Source organism: Polypterus senegalus, chromosome 12, assembly GCF_016835505.1.
Source record: "Polypterus senegalus isolate Bchr_013 chromosome 12, ASM1683550v1, whole genome shotgun sequence".
Taxonomy (NCBI): domain Eukaryota; kingdom Metazoa; phylum Chordata; class Cladistia; order Polypteriformes; family Polypteridae; genus Polypterus; species Polypterus senegalus.
In genome coordinates, this window is record NC_053165.1 from 136,050,240 (window position 1) to 136,075,834 (window position 25,595).

The 25,595-nt window shown below is 38.1% G+C and overlaps 1 protein-coding gene across 2 annotated transcripts in view; it reads right to left on the reverse strand.

The window, feature by feature from the left end:
- Positions 1 to 24,498, reverse strand: part of cpeb1a (cytoplasmic polyadenylation element binding protein 1a) — a 97,786-nt gene extending 73,288 nt beyond the window's left edge. For both annotated transcript variants that reach the window (XM_039773563.1, XM_039773562.1), the window contains exons 1-3: positions 24,398 to 24,498; positions 13,424 to 13,595; positions 2,383 to 2,574 (exon numbers count right to left, since the gene is read on the reverse strand). In XM_039773563.1, coding sequence (XP_039629497.1) covers positions 2,383 to 2,574; positions 13,424 to 13,595; positions 24,398 to 24,412 — 379 coding nt within the window. In that variant the 5' untranslated portion in view covers positions 24,413 to 24,498. The remainder of the gene's footprint in view (positions 1 to 2,382; positions 2,575 to 13,423; positions 13,596 to 24,397) is intronic.
- Between the last annotated feature and the right edge of the window lie 1,097 nt (positions 24,499 to 25,595).

Sequence of the window (25,595 nt, forward strand, 5' to 3'; positions counted from 1 at the left end):
TGCAAATAAAAGCATTTATAATTGCACCAGCTCTTGCCTGTTGTGTCCTCATTTGCCCAACTAATCCTGGTGATGCCTATTGATATTTCTGGTTTCAAAGTCAAGATGGCAGCTGCATCCAACCCAGACAGTCACAGTATCATTTTAGCAAAAATACATGTTTTGGACATTGACAGCATGCATCTAAACAAATGGAATCAGTAAATTTTCTTTAAGACTTTTGCTCATGGTTTAACATTTGCCCTGACTGGCCAAACTGAAGCACATCAGAAATGTGTATTTTCAGGGATAGCGTTTTTCACAACCATAAGCAACAAGGAGTAAACAAAAAAGCGATAATGACTTAAAGATTAAAGGAAATGAAGTTGGCCAGTGAACAACCAGCATACAATATTCAATTTTCTTTAAAAATAACCAGTTAAGACTAGTGTATTTTAAACAGAAAAGAACATTTCATAGAATACACAGCTTAGACGGCTGGTTACACAAACTTGGTGTTAACAAGTGTGAAATCAGCAACTGGTGTCGGCCTTAAACCTTAGAGCCTTCCTGGTTCAGTTTCAAGCAGCACTGAAATCTTATCTACTTAGCTATCAAGCAGAAAGACTACTTTCACCTTATTCTCTTTAATTCCAGTGTTTCACTCAGACCCATTGTCACAGGTGTATATATAAAAAAAAAAAAGTCGAGCACCTAGCCATGTGGTCTCCATTTACAAACATTTGTGAATCTAAATGGGTCATTCTGAAGAGCTCAATGACTTCAAGCATGGTACTGTGAAAGGATGGAACCTTTGCAATAAGTTTGTGAAATTTCATCCCTGCTGGATATTCAACAGTCAACTGTAAGCGGTATTACAAAGTGGAAGCATTTAGGAACAGCAGCAACTCAGCCATGAAGTGGAAAACCATGTAAAGCAACAAAAGGAGGTCAACAACTACTAAGGTGCATGGTACGTAAAAGTCACCAATGCACTGCTGATTCCACAGCTGAAGAGTTCCAAATATCTACTGGCATTAATGTAAGCACAAAAATTGTAAAGCAGAAGCTTCATGGAACTTCCAAGTCCAAACGCCAAGTGTCGGATGGAGTGGTATGAAGCACACCATATCACTAGTAACGGTCAGGTGTCCCAATACTTCTGCCCATAGTGTACAAGTGCTGCTTTAATATATTCAAAACATTGCTTAACTGCAGAAGAACTTACTCATGTATCTTCTTACAATTTCCACCTCTTAATGCCAAACTATAAAAAAATTACAACAGATACATGAAGTCTCAGTTATAAAAAAAAAAAAAAAAAAAGGGCCTTCAAATGGAATGAGCTTTACAGTTACAAGTAGTGATCTTTCCAGCTGGGTCGCTTCACATTTTAATTTCTTAATTATATAAGCAATAATACAGTGAATGTACAATGATGCATAATCGATCACCTCCTAGAAATGGCATAAAAGAAAAAGTTAGTAGTTAACCAAAACTAACATTCATCTGTATTTTATGAAACCTGTAACATGTACAAGTGGTATCCCAAAATTGATTCTTTAAATACCAGTATTCCCTTCCCCCACTATGATGAACAGAAACAAAATTGGGAACAGAACAGCTTAGTCAAGTGCCTCACCCTAAAGCTTTAAAACCTAATTTAAATAGCTACAAACATTTCAAACAAGTTGTCCATGTTTAACAAATATACCACCTCCTAAACTAAATACATTTTGATGCACTATAATGTAATAAAAGGGATTTAGCATTAGAGATAGAGACTGAGGCACTTGCAAATTTAGTCACTAGGTGCTTAATATTTGGTACAGTTTTTCTTCAACTAGAAAAATGAGGAAACAAACCCAATCTCAAAAAAGGCCCAATGCAAAAAGCAATCTTCAGTCAGGCTACCTGTGTTATTTAAATGGATCATTAATCTTTAGTGTTTCACAGAGAAAGCATGAAAATTAGTCTTGCATCCAAAAACAGATACTGGACAGTACAATTTTTCAATAAACAATTAAAAACAAAGCACCGATTAACAGAGCTTAACAGACAAATATTTAATCCTCTGAGGATGACTTGGCAAGCATTGAGCCACACCCAAATTCTACATGTCCTTTGGACTTGTACTGAAACTGGCCAAAATGCATCCTAAAACAGTGTTCATGTAGTACTGTTGCTACGGAAACTACAGCCACCTTGTTTTCCCCGACCATACAACCCCAGCAGCCACCCCCAGCCCCATTAGGTTGCCCCACCTTAACATGAATTAGACAAAAAATAAACATGCTTTTAATGCAAGTGTGTACAAAATTCTGTAATTGCAAGGTCACCCAAAGCGAACCACATGCAAGCAATACATATTAAAGCTTGGCTTAAACTTAAAATTGTACTTACCAGAGGGAGTGCTCGTTTGACTTGACACATCAAGGTCCTGGTTGCTCCAGGGGCGGTCCCAGCCACTCAAGCAAAGGGACTGAAGGCCCAAGCCCAGGTCATTTATATCAGGAAGAACTGGAGAAGTCTCCTGTGTAGCAGTGGGAAAAAGCATCTTGCTTCTAACTGCTGGCATGTTAGAATCCTGAAAGTCTGTGGGGGGGGAAGGAGAAAATGGTGCTCACATTTTGAATTACAAATGACATCTATCACACTCAATACTAAGACACTTCATTTTTTCCCAGAGAGCTGCTTACCTGAGATGCAGCTGCCATGCATCTCAGTTTGCATCAATGAGGAAAATCATGTGACTGGAGTGTCAATGCACTCACTCCTTTTTAATGACGACATCACTACCAACATTTTCACTCCACCCCTTTCTCTGGTAGAATACGAATTAGATTTGTGAACTTTACACTTATACTCCCATTGGTTTTGGCAATTAGTTTAAAACACAGTTGCAATAAAAACAAATAAAAAGCAAACATTCTGGATGCAAGCAGCTACAGCACAGATTCACAAACCAATATTACTGATACATTTCCAGCTGCCAGTTACTGCTGGAAAGCATCCAATCACCCAGTACAGTCCTGATTCAGCAAGAGCAGCTAGAGTGTTTTACTATTCTGCTTGCCTAATCTGTTTAGAATGCAAGTCACTGCTCAACTGAGACAGCATTGTTTCACAGAGAGGCAACAGATTAATAGGATAGTGCAGTGTAATATTTTATTTTGTGGAGTGTTAGAGGGAGTAGAAATGTTCAAAGTTGAATACTACATAATTCTGACTTTTTTTTTTTAACTGTTAATCAGATTTGACTGGGCACATTGCACTAACAGCAGTGCCAGTATGATGCTTTGGGTATTCACTTATTTAGTGTACTAGGACATACCAACTCCAGAATGTACAGATATAGAAATGTACAGTACTGCTAACATTGGCAGCAAGTGCTTGGTTAGAAAAAAACAATCAAAAAGGACAGTAGTTTTATTAGCAAATTTCTAATTTGGTAAAATAGGTTAAAGAGTGCTTAAAATGAGAAGCTGGCAAGTATTTAAAAATAAAAATCAATTTCAGCCACTACAAACTAGTCTATTCAGATGCAGCTGCTTGGGGGTGGGGGGGCTGGGCCTGAATGCTGATTTATACTAAATTGAGCTAACTAGGTAATGTACTCAAACTGAGGAAAAAACCCCACATCCTTGAAATTATATATACAAGATTCCACCAATGCTTTACTTGCACCCCAACTTAGAAATATTCAGCTCCACGAATAGAGATGTGGGCAAAAAAAAAAAAAAAAAAAAAAAGAGGCCACAGTGCGTTTTCTTCGTCCTCAATACCAAAATCCAAATTTTAGAACTAATCCAACTTATAAAAAAACTGACAAATCCATAAAGGTCAGATCATAAAACTGCTATACTCCCAGCCTTAATCTGAATTAGGGCTGTCAAATTTGCCAAAAAACATTCAACTATTCAAATTAAAAATTCAAAATTAGGTTGATTCTGGGCATTAAATCTACATTTGTCTTGCTTTTATACTTTGTTAATGACCACAACAGGAGCTACTGCCACAAAAATGCATATCTAGCAGCAGTCAGGCAACTTAAACAGCCATTAAAATCCTGAACAGCAAAGACCAATTTTTTTTTGCTATGCCAGTAATGACTATGAAAATATTTAGTTTTGCATAGATTCACTGTACATTGTACCTTCACTATGGGATGCTCCACAGCTCCAAAAACCCAGGCATATATAATATACAATATATAAATAAAAAAAGATTCCTTTTATCAAAGGCACTCTGTGTGCTCTGGTAATCAGCAGTACACAAGCTCACAAGGAAGTGCTGGTACAGAGTAGTACAAACTGATCTTTAAGTCCTGGGGCCTCATGTATAACCGTGCGTAGAATTCACACTATAACATGGCATACGGACAAAAGCAGAAATGTGCTTACACAAAAATAAAAATCCAGATGCATAAATCTGTGTGTATGCCAACTTCCACGTTCCTCCGCTACATAAATCCCAGTCAGCGTAAAAACGCACGCATGTGCAAGCGCCAAGTGGTCCCCCCCCCCCTCCAAGAATTACACCTCTTTGAATATGCAAATCAATATAAATATCCCTTAAGCTCAGCCTTCTGTGAAAAGGCAATGGCAAAAGCAAGAGGGAAAATAGGAGAATTTCAGTAAATACCAAGTACAGGCAAAGAAAAACATACTATTTGTTGGTTTAAACAGTGGTATAAACAAAAGTTGATCGAGTGACATAGCATGTCGGAGAAACCCGAAAGCTCACGTTCAAAGCTGCACAGTTTCCCCCCAAAAAAAGTTGTCAAATGTCAAAGTTGCCGTGCAAAGGAGAGTCATAGCCCACTGTCCACTGTCAGTGTCATATGAAAGCTTATTAGGGTACAGAAAAAAAAAAAAAAGCACACAGTTGGGAAGCATGAAATGTCAACTTTAATCTCAATTTCCACTTCAAGCACGCAGTTCATTTGGTCATTAAAGCAGATTATAAACTTCATCTTAAAATAGTTTTAGTTATGATGGGATTGAGAAACTAGTAAAGTAGCATGTTAAAAGCTTTGTTTTGTATTTGTTCTTCTATGTGCTATGTGTATGTGTGAGAGTGAGAATCACTACATGTTTCCGGGCTTTCTCTACCTCCGACAGGACATAATCTGTTAGATTTGTGATATTCCAGCTCTCTGAATAATTAAAATACTGAGATGTATATGTGATATTTTCATGATAGGAGTTAAACCATGTTATTAAACATGGGAACACGGTGGCAGTGATTGTTCATGTCTCACACAGGATGCTTGCTGCGCCAAGTGCTACCTTCGATGAAACACTTTATTATACTAGCCCCACCGCCCCCCAATTCCTGTCCGTCCTTCTCTGAATACCCAATCACCACACAATCAGCTCTGTAATAGACGTTAAGCCTTCTGTAAGTTTAGAACGCTGAATCTTAAACTTAAGGAACATCGAAATATCTTCGTAATGTGTTTATTCTATCCATCTATCCTTCCAGTGTCACATCAGCGCCAGCAAGAATACAGTGCAAGGCAGAAACAATCCATGAAAGAAGTGCCAGCGGCTTGCTAGCACTGTGGCACTGTGCAAAGTTAAAGTTTTATCTGTATAATAAACATTTGGCTGCATTTCATCTTAAAAATGATATCATCATCATATGTAAATACATGCTTTATAAAGTGGTTCAGGTTGTGCAATATTAAATTTAGTGCAAGTTTACAGTGAGGTAATTGTACCAAGTTCAAACAGTTCTAAAAGGAGCACTTGGACTGAGTGTCGAGTTCTTGGGATGGAACCATTTCTGAACTGTGAGGTCAGTATAGGAAAGGCCCTGAAACGTTTGTCATATGAGAGCAGTTCAATAGACAGCATGGCTGAGGCAGCGTGTGCTTGATGCTGTATACCGATAATTCTTTCGGATCAGCTGCTGTACAGCGGTGAGTCACACTCCGATACAGTGATATAAATACGCCGAGTGGTGCAGGGAGAGGAGAGTAATATGGAAAAAGATCCGACGTGGGATCCTAGGTGCAGTTAGAGTAACAACGCTAAAGCAGTTATGGTATTTGGAATAGTTTGACCATACTGTGGACCATTACATTGTTACAGGTTAATTACAATCAGATGCATTAAATAAATATGCGGTTAATTTCAGTGTATTTATAAAGCCACATCAGGAATGTGGATCTTAAAAAAAAAAAAAAAGGATAACCACACAGGAACAGTAGCACTGCTTTAACACTGGGTGCTGCCAGTCTGCAAAACCAAGCAGAGAACTTGCACACGACAGGGTATGAGCTACTGTGGAAAATGTGGGGCTTTACGCCTAGTTTAGATTTTACACATCACGATTTGAACATGGAAACGTTCTGGCGCAACAGTTGTACGCACGGTTTATACATGAGGCCCCTGGTGAGCAGAGCTCCAGGTTGCTTGCTGGGTAAACTAGAAAAGGGCATGGGTTGGGACTTTAAAAATTGGTCTGCACTACTTCGTGGCATGCCCAATTAGTGCCCTAAAGACTAGAATTGAGTTGCAATGGAAAAAACACCATATTGCTGGTTTGTCCAATTTTTGTATTTTTGTTGTGTTATTGGTCCATCTGAGACTGCATGTTCAAGAGAGGGTGGTACAATGGTTAGCACCGATGTCTCATTTCTCTCCACAGTAACAGGTCCAGCACAGTTACACTTCTGTAGCACTTGAGGACACTTACCACTGCAGAATTATAATCCACTAAAAACTAGTTAAACTGCTCACTCCCCATGGACTTGGATGCATTCTGCAGAATTCGGCGGTTACCGAACATTTCCATGATTTCAGTGAACTTATGCGTCAAAGGAAACTTGGCAGGTTTCATTCAACACTAATCACAAATAATCACTGTATGTGGTAAAATGTATGGTTGCCTTTTTTTTTAAATTAGCATTGCATTGATGCGTTGTTTACCTCAGATTCTAATGAGGATATCAAAACATTGTGCCTTCATTTACTACACTGAATGGAAAAGTTGGCAGTTTTTTTCCCTACTTACCAACTTAATTGCATGCGTCTTGAGGCATAATGTAAATATACTATTTATACTCTAATTGGGTGCATTGTTGATGCCTTCATTACTTAAATTTGAAGTAACACACTAAACTGCATGTAGGTCTCATTCTTGTTTTCAACAAGAAACTTTCAAAAATTGGTCTTTTAAATTTTAGTTCATTTAGACCAATGTTTCCCAAACTGTCCTGGGAAGAACCCACTGTGGCTGCAGGTTTTTGTTCCCAACAGATTTATCAGGGACAACACCTGATAAGCTCATTTAAATTAGCTGGTATTTCTTTTATTCAACATTCAGAAAAGCATAGGAGAATGATTTTTACATTTATAAAGACATTTAGAAATATTTCTGCTTTTGCTATAGATTTAAATGCTACTCTGTTAATTTAATTATGTTTTGTCCTTTGTGTGCAGTTTCCCCCATTTCATTGTATCAGACAATTAAAATGAGCAGAGATGCTGGCAAACACTGAATAATCAAATGCTGCAACTACTTTAGTGTCAGACCCACTAATTAGTAAATAATGGATTAAACAATTAGAACAGAATGAATACTGTTAAGAAAACACATTCCCATGTAACTTGGTACTTTTTTTTTTTATAAGCAAACTTAGTTTTCTAATTTCTATATTGTTCCCAAAACACAACTTGGGAAATAAGTTCACTTAATTAGTCCAGGAGTCCAATTAAAAACAGAAGCTGGTTGGAACAAAAACCTGCAGCCACAGGGGGTCCTCAGGACCAAGTTTGGGAAACACTGATTTAGAGTATAGGGAAAAAGGGGCTAAGGGCAGGATAATTGTTCATTTTAATTTAAAAATAGACAGCAGGTTCACACCTAGCATCTTGCTAAACACTATCAGCCAAGGCTGGTTACACTAGACAACTAAGACAAATATGTCACTTGTAATTTAAGTAGCACAATGCCTTGAGAATGTCATACGACTGTTGAATTATGGAAGCAAAATAACTTTTTTTAGAAATTTAGTTCCTCCATAACTCCAGCACCATTCTTTCCTTTTCCATTCTGCCATGGAAAGACTTAATGACACTGGACAGAAAAGTTTCATCGGTTTACTGTCCCAATACATATTTCTCTGTAGCCTTACTGAATGCTTTGTACTCTTAGCAAATGACTCACTGGCTGTCCAAACCCATGCCTATGGCTTGACAAAATTAACTTTGATATTGATGTGGATTGTTTTCTGGTGCTATAAACTTGGGGATGACGACAAAAATATTGCCCTTAAATACAAATCCACAATTTAAGCATTAGGAAAGTGTGTGGACAATGTGTACAATTTTAGCACAATTGCTCAAATCAAGTTAGGGCAGATACCAACATGTGATTGGATACATGAATACCGATATGGATTTAGATTTCTTAAATTTAAACTAAGCACCTGCACAACCAGATGCAGAGAATCATTATGTTCCATATTAATTGCCATCGTTGGTATTTTTGTAAATTAAATGATAGACCAGTAGTTACCTGTTCATTCTTTAACAAATTCTGTAGGCTTTGTTCAGGGAACAAATAATACATTAATATGTAGACAAGATACCCATAATGCATATGGCATTTAAAAAATGCTTCACATAATTAAGCAGTCAAATTGTTTAATATCTTCTGTACTCTCCTGAAACAAAGCTTAAAAACGTAGCTTTCATTCGTCTAACTATATACTGTATATTCTCACACACTGAATCATTGATATTGGCAGTTTTACAACTTACTATATAAAACATACAATGATCACAGTACAAAACCTTTAAAAAGGCCATTGCCCTATCAAATTTTCATAAAATGTTTAAGATACAAGACTAACAAGTAGACAAATTTTACTGTTAGGCTAATAAGCCTATTGTTTACCAAGCAGCAACAAAAATTCTCTCTAATTGAAAATGTGAGCTGCTGTCCTTAACACTAGAATTACCAGAGCCTATGAAAAAAAACCTGTAGCTCCGTCCCACCTTAAAATCGCTTCTTAAAACCGTTCACCTCTCCGCCAGCATCTTGTTCATCTAAATGATAAACACAAGCTGCAAGCAGCCAGCTATTCCAAAACCCCCCACAAAACTTCGAACATGCACGAACTTCTCCCAGCTCATGCCTTGATTATCTGGGAGTGAAGTGGAGTTTGAGTGGAAATGTATCGTTATTTGGAACGCACGCATTTCATGCATGTTCTGTTTCTACAGTAATCTGTGTAAACACATTGTTAAAACAAACTTTCATATTTTAGTAATAAATGTTACAAAATGTAGGCATAAACTATAAAATGTGTGAAGCCTGAAGGCTAAAGATCAAATAAACACTTTCACAAAAGGTTCAAGAATGTCACAACAGCTTCCTATCTATACATTTATCCCCTTAGCCTTTTTTTATATATCTATTATACAGTGCCCTATGGGGTGCCAAACAGGAAATTACAATGATTTTTGGAATATAAAGTAATTCCTGAATATATAAAGTTAGCATTGGAATATATAAAATTTCTGTGCTTGTCATTTTACTCGTACTAGTGAAAGAAACTTCAACAGAAGCCACTCAGTCGATCAATGTTTGTTAACATAGTTCATTACGTTTTAGTAAACTCAATGAGTTCCTACTACAAATGTTGAGTCATTTCAATCAATATAATCTCACTTTACATTTATATATTCAGGAATAAGGTTATATATTCCAATGCTGATTTTATATATTCGGTTATGACTTTGTATATTGTGACGCTGACTTTATATAATCAGGCTTTGACTTTACATATTCAGGAGTGACTTTATATTCAGGAATTACTTTATACAGTGGTGTGAAAAACTATTTGCCCCATTCCTGATTTCTTATTCTTTTGCATGTTTGTCACACAAAATGTTTCTGATCAAACACATTTAACCATTAGTCAAATATAACACAAGTAAACAAAAAATTTAGTTTTTAAATGATGGTTTTTATTATTTAGGGAGAAAAAAAATCCAAACCTACATGGCCCTGTGTGAAAAAGTAATTGCCCCCTGAACCTAATAACTCGTTGTGCCACCCTTAGCAGCAATAACTGCAATCAAGCATTTGCGATAACTTGCAATGAGTCTTTTACAGCGCTCTGGAGGAATTTTGGCCCACTCATCTTTGCAGAATTGTTGTAATTCAGCTTTATTTGAGGGTTTTCTAGCATGAACCGCCTTTTTAAGGTCATGCCATAGCATCAATTGGATTCAGGTCAGGACTTTGACTAGGCCACTCCAAAGTCTTCATTTTGTTTATCTTCAGCCATTCAGAGGTGGATTTGCTGGTGTGTTTTGGGTCATTGTCCTGTTGCAGCACCCAAGATCGCTTCAGCTTGAGTTGATGAACAGATGGCCAGACATTCTCCTTCGGGATTTTTTGGTAGACAGTAGAATTCATGGTTCCATCTATCACAGCAAGCCTTCCAGGTCCTGAAGCAGCAAAACAACCCCAGACCATCACACTACCACCACCATATTTTACTGTTGGTATGATGTTTTTTCTGAAATGTTGTGTTCCTTTTATGCCAGATGTAACGGGACATTTGCCTTCCAAAAAGTTCAACTTTTGTCTCATCAGTCCACAAGGTATTTTCCCAAAAGTCTTGGCAATCATTGAGATGTTTCTTAGCAAAATTGACAATCCCTAATGATCTTTTTGCTTAACAGTGGTTTGCGTCTTGGAAGTCTGCCATGCAGGCCGTTTTTGCCCAGTCTCTTTCTTATGGTGGAGTCGTGAACACTGACCTTAATTGAGGCAAGTGAGGCCTGCAGTTCTTTAGACGTTGTCCTGGGGTCTTTTGTGACCTCTCGGGCGAGTCGTCTCTGCGCTCCTGGGGTAATTTTGGTCGGCCGGCCACTCCTGGGAAGGTTCACCACTGTTTCATGTTTTTGCCATTTGTGGATAATGGCTCTCACTGTGGTTCGCTGGAGTCCCAAAGCTTTAGAAATGGCTTTATAACCTTTACCAGACTGATAGATCTCAATTACTTCTGTTCTCATTTGTTCCTGAATTTCTTTGGATCTTGGCATGATGTCTAGCTTTTGAGGTGCTTTTGGTCTACTTCTGTGTCAGGCAGTTCCTATTTAAGTGATTTCTTGATTGAAACAGGTGTGGCAGTAATGAGGCCTAGGGGTGACTACGGAAATTGAACTCAGGTGTGATACACCACAGTTAGGTTATTTTTTAACAAGGGGGCAATTACTTTTTCACACAGGGCCATGTAGGTTTGGATTTTTTTCTCCCTAAATAAAAACCATCATTTAAAAACTGCATTTTGTGTTTCCTTGTGTTATATTTGACTAATGGTTAAATGTGTTTGATGATCAGAAACATTGTGTGACAAACATGCAAAAGAATAAGAAATCAGGAAGGGGGCAAATAGTTTCACACACCACTGTATTTTCCAAAAATCACTAATTGCCTGTTTGGCACCCCATAGGCACTGTATAATAGATGTATAAAAAACAGCTAAGGGGATAGATATAGATAGGAAGGAAAGGCACTATAAGACAGGCAGACAGGGAAGCTGTTATATAGTAATTATATAGATATTTACTTCCTACAGCATTAAGTCATGAGTGCAGTGCTTCTCATGAACATATACAAAGTACAGCGATGGCAAAAGTGCATTCTTGATATGATGTAGAACAGTCATCAGAACAGCAATGTCAAATGTGGGGGCTGGGGGTGGAGAGAGGTTTGAGTTGGGATCGTGAACGTGGCAGAGAGAACAGAATAAAAAAAAACCACCTTTACAAGTATCAAACTACATCAGCTGTTAGACGGGAATCAAATGCATGTTTTTATTTTAAAATCGTAAGAATAGGGGCAGCTCACTTTTCAAGACGGATTCATATGGTATCGAACCTGTGAAGATCAGACTACCAGTCAAGAGGATACTGTTGCACCACCACAGAGTGCGATATTGACACATTTGCTAAGAGTGCTAACACAGGTTATTTTTCTGTAGTTATATTTTTGAATAACAGAGTGCTTCTATGATATTTATACTTTTTGTGAAACTGATATTTGGACTTCAGGCTTCACATTATAAACTTCATGTCTACATTTTGTCAATTATGACTAAAGCATGAAAAACGTTTCTTTAACAATGTGTGTACATAGATCTATGTAGACATGGAACACACATGAAATGCAAGTGTTCCAAACAATGACATAGTATTTATAAAAGGTCATTTTGCAAAACTTCTCACTCTATACAACTCCAAGCAACTGACACACAGGTAAATAGACTTGAGCTGAGAAAACTGTGTGCCGGTGGGGGATGGATGTGATACTAGGCTGCTTACGGTTTGCTGCTTAACCATAAATTAAGAAAAAGGACGTGACGGAGAGGTGTGAAGCGTTAAGGTGGGACGGATCTATGAGTTTTTGTAGGCTCTGGTAATTCTAGTGTTAAGCTCATTCATGATCCAAACAAAGCAGTTTGTTTTAATTAAAGGTCAAAATAAAGGGGTTAATTCATCAAAGTAGCTTTTGTCATTTGTCCAATTGCATAAAATTACTCTTCAGATAACTTTCCCTCAGCTTACTACTCCACTTTCTTGAATGTGGACGCTAGTACAATCTGTCGCTAGTAATGTCTGTGCTACCTAATCAGAAATTCACAGCAAAATTGTGCCAAATCAGGTACCATAATCTATAAATCTATATAAATAAAAGTCCACCCCCATTCATCTATTTTTGCTGTTCTGTTATTTCACCGAGTAATTTCAGTTTGTGCTAATGCAATCTGCTTTTTTTTGGATACTTTTGAAATTTTACTACTTTCATATTCTTTAACTTGCTCTGCACGTATATTGCAACAACTGAGAAGTTAGATGTCCGTGATCTGGTTTTGAATTTGGTGGTTCTCACAGGTTGTCAAAGTGTCTCTCAACCCAAGATTGTTTATACAAGATTTCTCCATTAAAAAAAAAAAAAAAAACCCCACTTTCTACCAGGCAATGCTGGGTATTTCAGCTAGTACCCTGAGATAAAGGAGCAGTAAAACTAAATTCCTGCCAAGCTTAGAAAACTAGATGGCCAAACGAGCGATTGCAGATAGTCTTTTCTTGGGGAAATTGGCCCGTTTACACTGGTATCAGTAAATTCAAGTCTCCAAGTGGAGATCAAGGCTTACAATAGTGAAAGGATACCAAAGGCAACTTAAGCTCTGCTCTATAGTATGAACAGATTGTCTGACAAATTCAGGCTCTTTCCTTAATGAAATAAATTATAGTTAATACAATGCATAATCACAAGCAGCTTGGGTACACAATTTGTTCAGTTTAGCTGTATTAACATCCCACTGCTTTTGTATAGAAGCTTTTAAAATAGATCTTTGCAACAAATATTGCACTTATTCTCAGCTGAGATAAGGTATTCAAGAAAAACTTACCCAACAATTGATCTCTTCTACCCTTATTAATGGGTGTAGTACATACACCAGTAAAATCAAGAGAGTTCCCCAACATTGTGTTCATTCGGCGGAATATATCAGCATTACTGCAGGTAGACAAAGCTGGAGCATCTGAATCCCAGTGATCATGAGATTGACCAAGATCATCTTTCTAATGCAGAAAAAAAAAAGTTACCAATTAATGTTATTCAATTTAAAAACAGATTCACTATATGTATAGATTAAATGGCTTCCTCCCATTTAAAATAAGCAGGGATTCAAAAAAATGTCAAGCTACACTCCATTTTAGCAGTGTTGCATTTAGCCATGCTAGGACAGTTATAGTAATGAATCAACCCAAAATTTGTTTTGGATGAGAGACAAAATTAAGTACCCAAACAAAATTACATAAACAGGAATAGCCAGTAACCAAGCCACAGGATGTTTAGGGTGGTCCTGATCTAATTATGCAATTTTCATTACCTTATAACTTAGTTTATTACATAGAAAAATCACCCAAAAAATCCTGGACCATCAAAAAGCGTGTGAACTGACGACATGAAGAATCGTCTTTGCACCGAACTGGAATCGTCCCCACAAAAAAAAAGCGCCCTCATCCAGACGATCTGGATCTGCATAAATTAGATCTGGACCACCCTGTATACTCCAGTTCATAGACCAGACTGCCAACCAGTGCACCAACTACCTACTTTAACAGAACAGGCGATACCATAATAGAGCTTTGTACAAGAGCAGGTCCTCAAGATGAGTACCGCACTATAAAAAGTTTTTTCAAAGAGGGAACTCAATAGGTGGGGTCGCCCTGTTTTGTAGCCCAAGAGGATGAATAGCTACAGAAATTAAATTTGGTAGCCTTCACTAGCACTGCTGATATGACCATAATCTTGCAGGTTCACCACCTTTCAGCTTAAGGAACAATTGGTTTAGGAGGCTAATAGAAGTGGGGGAAGATTAAATTCACAAAAACACTGAATTTCCCATCATCAAAATGTACCCATGTGCAATCACACAAACCATACTATGAAATTACTATAGCTAAAATGAGTTGCAGCCAACTAGACATTTGCCTACGATAAGCATTTCCTGATAGCTACTGTAATTAGAATGCACAGTACATTAATTTTTACCTCATTTATGCAGTGGCATCCCAATTTAAAGCTTAAGCCTGGACTCGCTTTGGATTTCACAATGTAAATGGACAGCTTGATTTGACTATGGTCATACTTAATTTGTCACGGTAAAGTCAAGCATTGTGGCAATAGTGCTAATATTGACATTCATGTTGCTTGACACAACCTGGAGATAAACTCATGGTGCCAAGCCTGCAGCTATGCCAGGTAAGAAGCAAACAATGGACAACTAAGTTTCATAGCAGTTGTGATAAGGTAAAACAGAACAAAGTCTAATGTACATTTTATTTTCAAAAACCTTAGACAATGCCGGTTTCCACAACATGATTCAAACTCTCAAGTGGAACCATATAAATCTGTATGACCTATATTAATCTATCACAATGATTTGTTCCAAGACAGCATTTCCCGAAATAAGAGTCTAAAATGGAATTAAAACAGTTACTTTAAAGCAGAAAGTTGCCCTGACATGCGATTCATGGACTTTAAGAGCCACACATTGTTATAGTACCATCACATCAAATAACTCAATGGTGTTTCTTTATGTCCTATAAACCTTAGTTGTGTATGAAAGTCATAGCGGTGTTAACATGGTCAAGCTACTTCGTGAAGTCAGAGGAATGGGGAATTACAGAAAGACGGCATTAACAACAAAGCAAACAAATTCTTTTTGCAGCTCACAAGGTCAGCTTGTGTCACCTTAAATGCGAGACACACAGGTGGCCACACTACTGTCCACTGAGGAGACAAATCTGAAAGCCACAATCTTTCTCCGATTAAGAAATTAGAGCCCGATTTTTGCCAACAAATCCGATTGAAATTAAGTGATTTCCAATAACCAATATTAGTGAGACATTAACTTCCATCACTAAAGGTGGCTCAGATGTTGAACTTTATAAAAGCTAAAGAAAAATATTTCATAGCCAATCCTAGTACAATTTCACAAAGCCATATTGAAAGTGTAATCACATTCTCCATTGCTGTCTGGTTTGCTCCAACAACAATCTACACAAAAAACCAAAACACACATACACCATGTTGAGCATTACTGAGAAAATTGTCTGTGCTCTTCATTCTGCTGCAGACCTATATGCATCCATCAGTAACCATGTGAAAAAGGTCACCATGGACTCATCTCTCCTCCATCACCACTTGTTCTAAACTCCTTTCTGGTAAGCACTTAAGGTCAACAAACTGACACCCAATTTTCTTTTCCAGAATTATATCCCTCACAAACCAGTAACTCGGCTTGTACACAGTGCGTTTGTGTGCATGCTAACTTAGCCTACAAGGCTCAACTGTCACAGGCCAGAATGAACCAGAAGAGCATTTGTAATGTATGCTGTAGAATAGATGCCATAAAAATTACTGAATTCTAAAATCAATACTTAAATTTCAAATCTTAACATACTGAGTAGTTTATACTTTGTACGTACGTTGTCATTAAAAAATTATGAGAAGCAATTGTTCAAAGGGCTGTGAAGCTTAAGTTAGATTCGTGAAATCTGAGTCAAAAGCAATTATTGGGTTACCAACTGACAATTTAAATTATACAGTGGTACCTTGACATACGAGTGCCCCAAAATATGAGTTTTGAGATATGAGCCATCACTAGTTTGATTTTTTGCCTTGAGTTATGAGCCAAAATTTGATATGAGCCAGCTTCAATGACGTCAGACATTTGGCGTTGATTCCCGAGTCTTGAGCGTTCAGTTCACGTGTTTACCTCACCGCAGAAGCATTTGTCTTTTTTGGTACATTTAGCTAATTGTTTTTTGTATAACCATGAGTCCAAAGAAGGCGAGTGTATAGAACAGTAGTGAGAACAGGAAAAAGGGGATATCCATGGAATCAAAGCATGAGATAGACAAACATGAGCAAGGCGTAAGAGTAATAGACTTGGCAGCACAGTACAATCGCACTACTTCTACGATATGTACTATTCTGAAGCAGAAGGACTCGATAAAGGCGATAACTCCAGCTAAGGGCATTAAAATTTCAAAAGCTACACAACTGTCCATGAAAAGATGGAGAACCTGCTGTTTGTGGTTGACAGAAGCAGCTAGCAGGAGACAGACTAATTTGTGAGAAGGCACAAGACATTTAACGCAGATTTGCTACAGCAGAACCCAGGTACTTCAGCACAGGAGGCTTCACAAGAGCAGTTCAAAGCCACTTGGGGGTGGTTAGAAAATTTACGAATAAGGACCGGCATTCACTCCATTGTCGGGCACGGCGAGGCAGTGAGCTCCGATTCCAAGGCAGCTGAAGAATGTGAAAACCTTTGCTGAATCGATCAAAGCAAAATGATACATCCCCCAACAAGTCAACTGTGACGAGACAGGGTTCTTCTGGAAGAAGATTCTAAGCAACACTTGCATAATGGCAGATGTCAGGTCACAAGCCCATGAAGGTCAGGTTGACCCTCTCACTGTGTCCAAATGTGAGTGGTGACTGCAAGATCAAGCCACTGCTCTTATACAACTCTGAAAACCCCAGAGCCTTCAAGACAATGCTTTAAAAGAGAAACTGCAGATTATGTGGAGGGCAAACCAAAAGGTGTGGGTCACAAGGCAGTTTTTTGTAGAGTGGGTCAACTTGGTCTTTGGTACCGCCATTAAGAAATACCTCAAGGTCAATGACTTACCCCTGCAAGCGCTTCTCGTCTGACAATGCTACTGCCCATCCACCAGACCTTGAGGACATCAAGGAGTTCAGCTTTATAAAGGTTCTTTACCTTCCACCCAACACCACCCCTATCCTATAGTCCATGGATCAACAGGTGATCTCCAATTTCAAGAAACTTTTTACTAAACACATGTTTCGATGCTGCTTTGAGGTTATGGAGAGAACCGAGTTCTGGAAGGACCACTACAGCATATGCCTCAAAATTATTGATATGGCCTGGCAGGGCGTTACAAAAAGGACCTTGACCTCTGCATGGAAAAAGCTGTGGCTGAAAGATTTTAAAGAATTTAGACCTGAACAGGACGTGCTGGAGGAAAGTGTCCCTCAAAGTCCATGGGCCTGGAGGTGGATGACAGAGACAAAGCTTGTCGCCGCACATTGAGGAACTGACGGAACTACAGATGCAGCAATATACAGAGTTTCTGCAGGAGATTGGTATCGCAGAGAAGCCAGAGGTGGGGGAGGTTCCCTTCAAGTGAGATAAATGTTGGCAATGTGGGAAAAAGTTTGAGTTTATTGAAAAGAAACACCCTGAAAAAGCTGCAACTGGTTATGCAGCTGCGCTATTTAATCCTACTTGCCCAACTCATTTCAGAAACATTCTAAAAGGGGAGGAAGAAACAAAGCTCCTTGGACAGATTTCTATTGAAACGCCCTGCGAATGAAAGTGATGAGAGCATGGCAAAAAAGGAAAAAACTAAGAAAATAGTGAACTGAAAAAAATTAAATATGCTAATCGGCTGTGCCAACATCTATTTCTTTAGATTCTCTTATGTATTAAGTTTTATTTTGTTTGTATACAATTTGTTAATTATAAATATATTTTTCTTACGTTTAAAACATTTAACAAAACATTGCGGGGTTTTTTGGGGACTGGCACAAATTAATCTCATTTCAATGGGGAAAATTGATTTGAGATACAAGTATTTTGTCTTACAAGCTTGGTCACGGAATGAATTACTCTTCTCAAGGTACCACTGTACTATAAAAGGTTATTGCCTAAAGGGCCCTGAGCTGCTTCATAACCTTGCATATTGTAATATTTTTAGTTGGCCAATAAAGTGTCATTTTGCTTGCCTTCTCATTACATCCTTATTGGTAACACTGTACAACAACCTACTACTATAAAAATGTTAATTTCCAATTACAGTCAGTATCACTACTGGTAGCATGAGGCAATACCTGGACCCTACAGAGGTTGCACAGGTATTCCAACTTCCCTAGGATGGTACATCAATACGTGCCATTGCCAGATGTTTTGCTGCGTCTCCCAGCACAGTCTCAAGGGCATGGAGGAGATTCCAGGAGTTACTCTAGGAGACCTGGAGAGGGACATAGAAGGTCCTTACCCCATCATTAGGACTAGTATCTGCTCCTAAGGGCAGTAAAGTTATTTACTGATTCTTCAATTTAAGCTAAATGCTAAGTAACAAGAAAAAAATCAAAAAACTGATCCCTACATAAAACAGAAATGGAATACCTAACTGCTTAGACAAAAAATAGAGAAATCGAATGAATGTACCGTAGCTTTGCCAGAGTCCTACAAAATGACCTCCAGTAGGCCACTAGTGTGAATATCTGCCCAAACAACCAGAAACAGACTTCATGAGGTTGACCTGAAGGCCAGACATCCTCCAGTGGGCCCTGTGCTCACTGCCCGGCACCGTGGAGCTCAATTGGCATTTGCCATAGAATACCAAAACTAGCAGGTCCACCAGTGACACCCTGTGCTTTTCACAGATGAACAGGTTCACTCTGAGCACGTGACAGACATGAAAGGGTCTGGAGAAACCATGGAGAATGTTATGCTGCCTGTAACATCGTTCAGCATGACCGGTTTAATGGTGGGTTAGTGATGGTCTGGGAAGGCGTATCCATGGAACATACTGACCTCTACAGGCTAGAGAACAGCACCTTGACTGCCATTAAGTATTGGGATGAAATCCTTGGACCCATTGTAAGACCCTACACTGGTGCAGCAGATCCTGCGTTTCTCCTGATGCACAACAATGCCCACCCTCATGAGAGAGTATGTGTCCAAAAGCTCAGCGATACCCTGCTCCAGATTTGGGTGGAGATCCACCAGGACACCATCTTCTCATTAGGAGCATGCTTCGATTTGGTCAGGAATGCATACAAGCATGTGAGGGCCATACAAACCAAGTACGATCAAGTTGCTGCAATGTAATTTGAGCAAAAGGGACTAGCCTGCAGCATGATTTTTTCACTAAATTTTTAGGGTGTCTTGATCATTTTCATTTCCATCAACGTAGCATCCTTTTGTTCCTAACTCATTACATAGTCCATATCAGTATAGATATCCAGCATGATTTTTTTTTTTTACCCCTATTAAGATCTGATGTGTTATCAAAGTGTTCCTTTTATTTTTTTTATAGTTTTTAGTTTTTATTTTTTGTTCAAGGTGCATCTGCAAAGCATGTACTATTTGTGACTCCTACTTGTTGCATAAAAGCAGGAAGTGAAAACTACTGTGACCTGAATAATTACACCTTATTTAAAAGACACCTTAGTGATGGTTTGGCTGAGCTTAAGGTATCTTAAGCACTAATATTTAAAACCTTTAAGCTATTATAACAAAAGGAAAAATGTGGTAGTTTTCCAATGTCTAATGGCAAAGATATTAAGCACCTATCACAGCAAGTATATTTCTCATTTAAAGCAGCAATGCACCACAGATCTCAGGTTTAAGACATGGAAGCCCATCCATTTGTATAATGGCAAAACATAACCATAAGCCCAAACATTCTTAGTTTGTTTTTAGCTTTTTTTGGAACGAGGTTAAATGTCTAGTTTCAGAATTCTCTCTCAGAACTGTTTGGATTTGATTTTTGCCTTATGCTGTTGGATTAGCCAGATTTGATCAACAAACAGAAGGAAAATATTTAAAAGCGCGAATCAGGCAGGCAACTTTGGTTTTAAATTATGATGCCCAAGTTGTGATCTGTAGCAATTTCAAGGTACGCAAGACATAGTTTAAGGTACACCCTCAATTCACCCTACATCTGATCACGAACTATATATAGCACATCTGCTTTAAGTAATGCTCAATATAAGCTACGCAACTGAATAGTTTAAAACATGCCATGCTAAACACATTTAAGTACATTTTGTAATACATAAAAATATCCAGGCTATAGTGTGTATTACACCCTGGGTGCACTGCTAAGTGGTCTGCTTTGTTCTGTACAGCAAAAGTTTGAATGTTTATGCAACAGGTAAGAATTGCAGGTTACTGTTAAAACCTTCATAGCACATTCCCAATAATAAGTGTTATAAAAATAAATCTTAACTGGTTTACAGCGTTTTATTCCGTTGTGGTTTAGCTCTCCAATTTTAATTCCACAATTTTTTTGTGTACATACAAACCACCACAGAAAGTATAATCTGTTAAATGCCATTACAAACAAAGGCATGCAGGAAACAGTAGCTTGGCTCTATCAAAAAAGTTTGATATAAGGGCATATGCCTTTTAGATTTACCATATGTGCACCAAGTACAAGGACACTTCTTTGCACACCAACACTCGGCAACAGCACAGGTTACGTAAAACCTCAAAAAAATAATGGCTGAACAGTAACCTCAGCCTTTGAGGCCCATGTAGTTCCAGGTGTCACAAACAAATCACTTCTGGAAAGGCTTTGCCTTCGGTTGGTTCTGAAAAAACCTGCAAACCATGGTTCCATCTAATACAAATCAAAGGAGGAAATGCATTAAACCTGGCTAGTCATGTCAAAAACCGACCCCAATGATTTTAGCCAAAGAATAAGTTTCATGTTATATTAGTACCAACCGCTCATCTGTGCTCTTATCCAAATAAAACTACTGCCATTTTTTACTGGATTACTTTTACATGCAACAACATCTGACAATAAGCCTATTAAACCTATGCTGCAAATGTTGTACAGTTAAGGCTAAATTACATTACTGTTTTAGGCAGTAATTTGCTGAAGCACATTTAACCATTTAGTCAGGTTCATCACAGTACATTTCTAAGAAGAGTTCTATACACAATAGTTTGTCATTTTGGTAAACAGACATCTGAAAACTCCCTGCACAAATGCTCAACTTTTTTACCCTCCTTAACAGTTATAGCCACACTATAAAAATATATGTTTTACCCAGATCCCAAGTCTCATTATAAAGTCTACATTACTCCAAAAGTGAAAAGCAAAGAAAAGGCAAGCTTTAAGACACTGTTCCATTCTGGCAAATTCACAATATTAAAACAAGAACAGCAAGTGCACAACATGATAGTTCTACTCACAGGACACCTGTCAGATGGTTGTCTTTTTAATAAATACAAAAAGGACCCTCTAAGGTTCCGCATGGAAAGCTACACAATAGGAAGCTCATCTTTCAGTAGTCAGTAATAGTTTAAACAGTTGGGTGACTAGATGAAGGCTGTACTTCCACTTAAACCAGTTTGTTATTTATACATATTACACAGTGTGACAGAATAGCACAATGTTTCACTTAAATTGCTTTTTATTAAAAACGCACCTCCATTAAACTTTTGCGTTCATATAAAGTAGGGTTGAACCATTTTGGGAAAAAATCTAATTGCGATTTGTGATTGAGATTTGCATTTTTTTTTATATAAAAAGTCAAGCTTCATTCAATATTCATTGAATGAGAATTAAAACATGGAGATTGCCATATTAAATTCCATCAAAATACTAACATTGTATATTCTAATGAAAGGATGACATTAATTGGCACAGAATGATCAAAATTATAAAGCTAGACTTGTGGCTCAGGGGAACATCTAAACATTCACGATCTTTAACCAATGGAAAAAGTTTACCGATTCTTCAGTTTAAAGCTAAATGCCAACAAGAAAAATCAAAAATTGATCCCTAAATAAAACAAATGGAATATATTCCAACTGCTTATGCAAATTTATATAGACAGAATATGAATGTACATTCAAATTGAAATCAATTCATTCAGTCCTAATATGAAGCTTTTTAATAAGAGTATGTCAAATAAGACTTGTGCCATGGTATTCAGTTTCTATAACCTTGACTGAACTACAACTGCACCTTGTGCATCAGGGGATTAAGGCACAGACTTCCTTCCATTACTTTGAAAATATGGGGCTGTATTTAAAAAGATGTAGTCTAGCTATTTCTAAAATGCCCCAATCAAGTGTGCAACACTACTTTAAAAGCAACTGCAACAGACAGATTAGTCATATCACTCTCCCAAAGCATGTCTCAATCAGGTATTAATACAGCATAAGAGTGACAAGAGCAAACCCTCTTATTGCCTTAAACAGGTATACAATATAGCATTACAGTAAGGTGACAAGGGTGTGCGTGCTGGTTTCCTCTCGCCGTCCAAAATCACGCTGATTAGGTGAACTAAGGACGCCAAATTTACTCTAGTATGCGGTTGCGCTGCAATAAACTGACACCCTGTACATGATTTGATCTTATTTTTCGCCCTATGCCAGCTGAATTGGGATGCAGCCTTTCGCGACCCTGCTTGAAAAGGCATTTCATACTAGTGCAACGGTCCATTCACCTCGCAAGCACTTCTGTCATTCCCTCCTGTCTCGCCATTCTTACACTGTCTTAGTCATCCCCGTTTGATTGTTTCACTGAATGCGAGAGTGACAGGGGATGCCGAGTCGTGGAAAATGTATATTTTCGAGCCACAGAAAAGGCTGTAAGTGATCCGGTTAACGGTGTTTCGCATACTACGTTCGTATGACGATAGAGGACGGTGCATCACTGCCACGGAAATTGAGAGAATACGGACACGGATGAGCTCAGCCAATTTTACTACACAACCGTGGAGACCACCAAAAACGTCCGCAATCAAAACATTGGCTTTTACGTTGCATAAAGGTATCTGAAGGAAACACTGACAAATACTCCTTGAAAAACTGCCTAATATTCAATGTGTGACACGCTCAAACACATCAGTATTCTTCGAAATTTCTTGTTCCCACTAACCCATAGGATTACAAAGCATGAGACCCTATCTTCCCACTTCCTCTGCGTTCCCATCGATCCAAACGGAGGTCTGGCGAGCACGCTTCCTCTGCATAATGGAGACTTGTATTAATCATTGCCTTAAAAGACCAGCAAAAAACAGGCCAAAATAAACCAAACATTCTTTCCTCTGTCAAATGAGATTGTAATAAAGACTCGTTTTCATTCCTTCAACGGTTTATATCCTAAAGTTGGCTTTCTTAAAACAAGAAAAATAGACCTGTGACGTCAGTTTGTTCTCCTAGATGCATACATACATATATGTAGTAATAAAAAGACAGCGATCGTGTCTTAAAATATGCAATTCGTAATGAATACTATTTGATTTGTATATATTTCAGCGATGCCCATGTGTTCAATTCTGAAAAAAAAAATGCTCTTCTCAGCATTAATCAGAAAGGCACTACACGGACACGCCGCCGTACTTAGATTACAATAATCCACGATAATCACTGCGAAGACTCCTTCGACTTTTGCTCTAAACGTCCGCCAGTATGTAAAGGTAATGTTTATCAGCTAAAATAAAACCCAGCTTAACAAACAAACATTTCAGTCTATATACGGGCTTTTGGAAATTTCGGTAATAAAGACATCTTCGATTTTTGCCGTAAAAGGCGCACCTTTGAAAGTTTGTGCAAGGATTTAAGCAAGCAGACGCATACAAATCACATCTAAAGTTAATTACGAGAAAAATGAAACAAAAAAAAAAAAAACACACACCAAGGCTACAAGTCCAAAGTAAACGGCCGTAACAATCGAGATTACAGGAGTTTTTCCCGGGTCAAACATTCTGACAAACGCAAAATATAACCAATCGTATTAGAGGGAAAAATACCAATAACACGACTGTTCAACAAAACAAACTAGTTTTGGTTACTTAATGGAAAGTTCTAGAAAAGATTGTGTAGCGGGGAATCTAGCAATCTGTTATATGGCGTGACTCGCCGCAATCTCTACAAAAGGCCTTCGGTTTTATAAGCAAAATAATTAAAATTGCCACTTTCCACGTTATGTGTAGTAGTCTCCTCATAAAATGTTATTTTAAAAAAGCATACACTTTCTTATGCCTGCCAAAGCGCAAAAAACACTAGACGAAAACAAATTAATTTACTCACCAGAGAAAACGCCATACTAAAAGGAAAAAAAAATCACGTTTTTTGACCGCCGATTATCCACAAGTGTGCAAATATGGGCTGCTTGGCCAGTTCCACCCCTATTTGTACTTTACGACCACCGACGCTCTCTCGTATATTGGCGGCAGGTGCTTCGACGTCGTGTTGTTTAGTGCTTCACTCGTTTGCCCGCCCGCGCTTTCCGACTTTTAAGTTCAGGTGTGCGCATGTGCGCTTTTTCGCAGGAAAGAGTTGCGTACTACGCGCACAGTTATCTTGAAACCGGGAGGTGAAATATCAGGTATTTCCCTACTAATCATTTTTTAACTATCTGCCATATGACATATGATAGGCCTTTTCATCAGCTCAATTGTATTCGGCCTTCTTCTCTTCTTTTCATTTATTACTATAAGTTTCCATTTTTCAGATATAACATGTCCTGCGTTGGCTTTCCTCATTAGTTCTCTCTCTCTAGTTTACTATTCAGTATTATTTTCAATAATACTTCTCTTGCCAGTACAGGTCCCATCAAGTTTTTTTTGTCTTGTCTTCACTGTTTAAAACAAGCTCTTTTCTTCGACACAATTTCATGTGATAATTCATCCATCCAGCTGAACTTGTCCATCCTTCCATATAGCCACAATGCAAATGTTTCCAATCAATTTATTGGAGAAATGTGTTTTCATATATACACACAGGCTGGTCTTAACACACACCCGAATGACTAAAAAAAAAAGACAACTTAAAAAAGAAAAAAAAAATCTGATTTAGTATTCACAGTCACAGTGAGGCATTATGGGGGTGCATTACCATTGGAATAAAGGAACCCCTTCTACAGTTTCTTGACACACTTCTGCTGAATAATTCATTGGCTGTATGTCCTTAGCAGTAATGTATCGGAGAGAGGATGTGCAGCACTTTTCATAATGGTAGTCATTTTTGTTTTAATTCTCCCCCTTAACCACTACCTCCAAGGGCTCCAGAGTGTGGGCCATAAATAGCTTAATTAATTAGCTTGTTGATTTGTTGGGCCTCTCTTGAATTGATTTCTTAGGGTTACTTCCAGAAGGTTAAAAATGACAGATTTCAAATATAAGCATGTGTGGTATCTTTTTAGACTGTTCGAGGTCAGGGATTGAGAATGTGATGTTGTTTTTGATCTTTTCTAGGGATTTAGCCCTGTATGGACCTCTATCAAAGG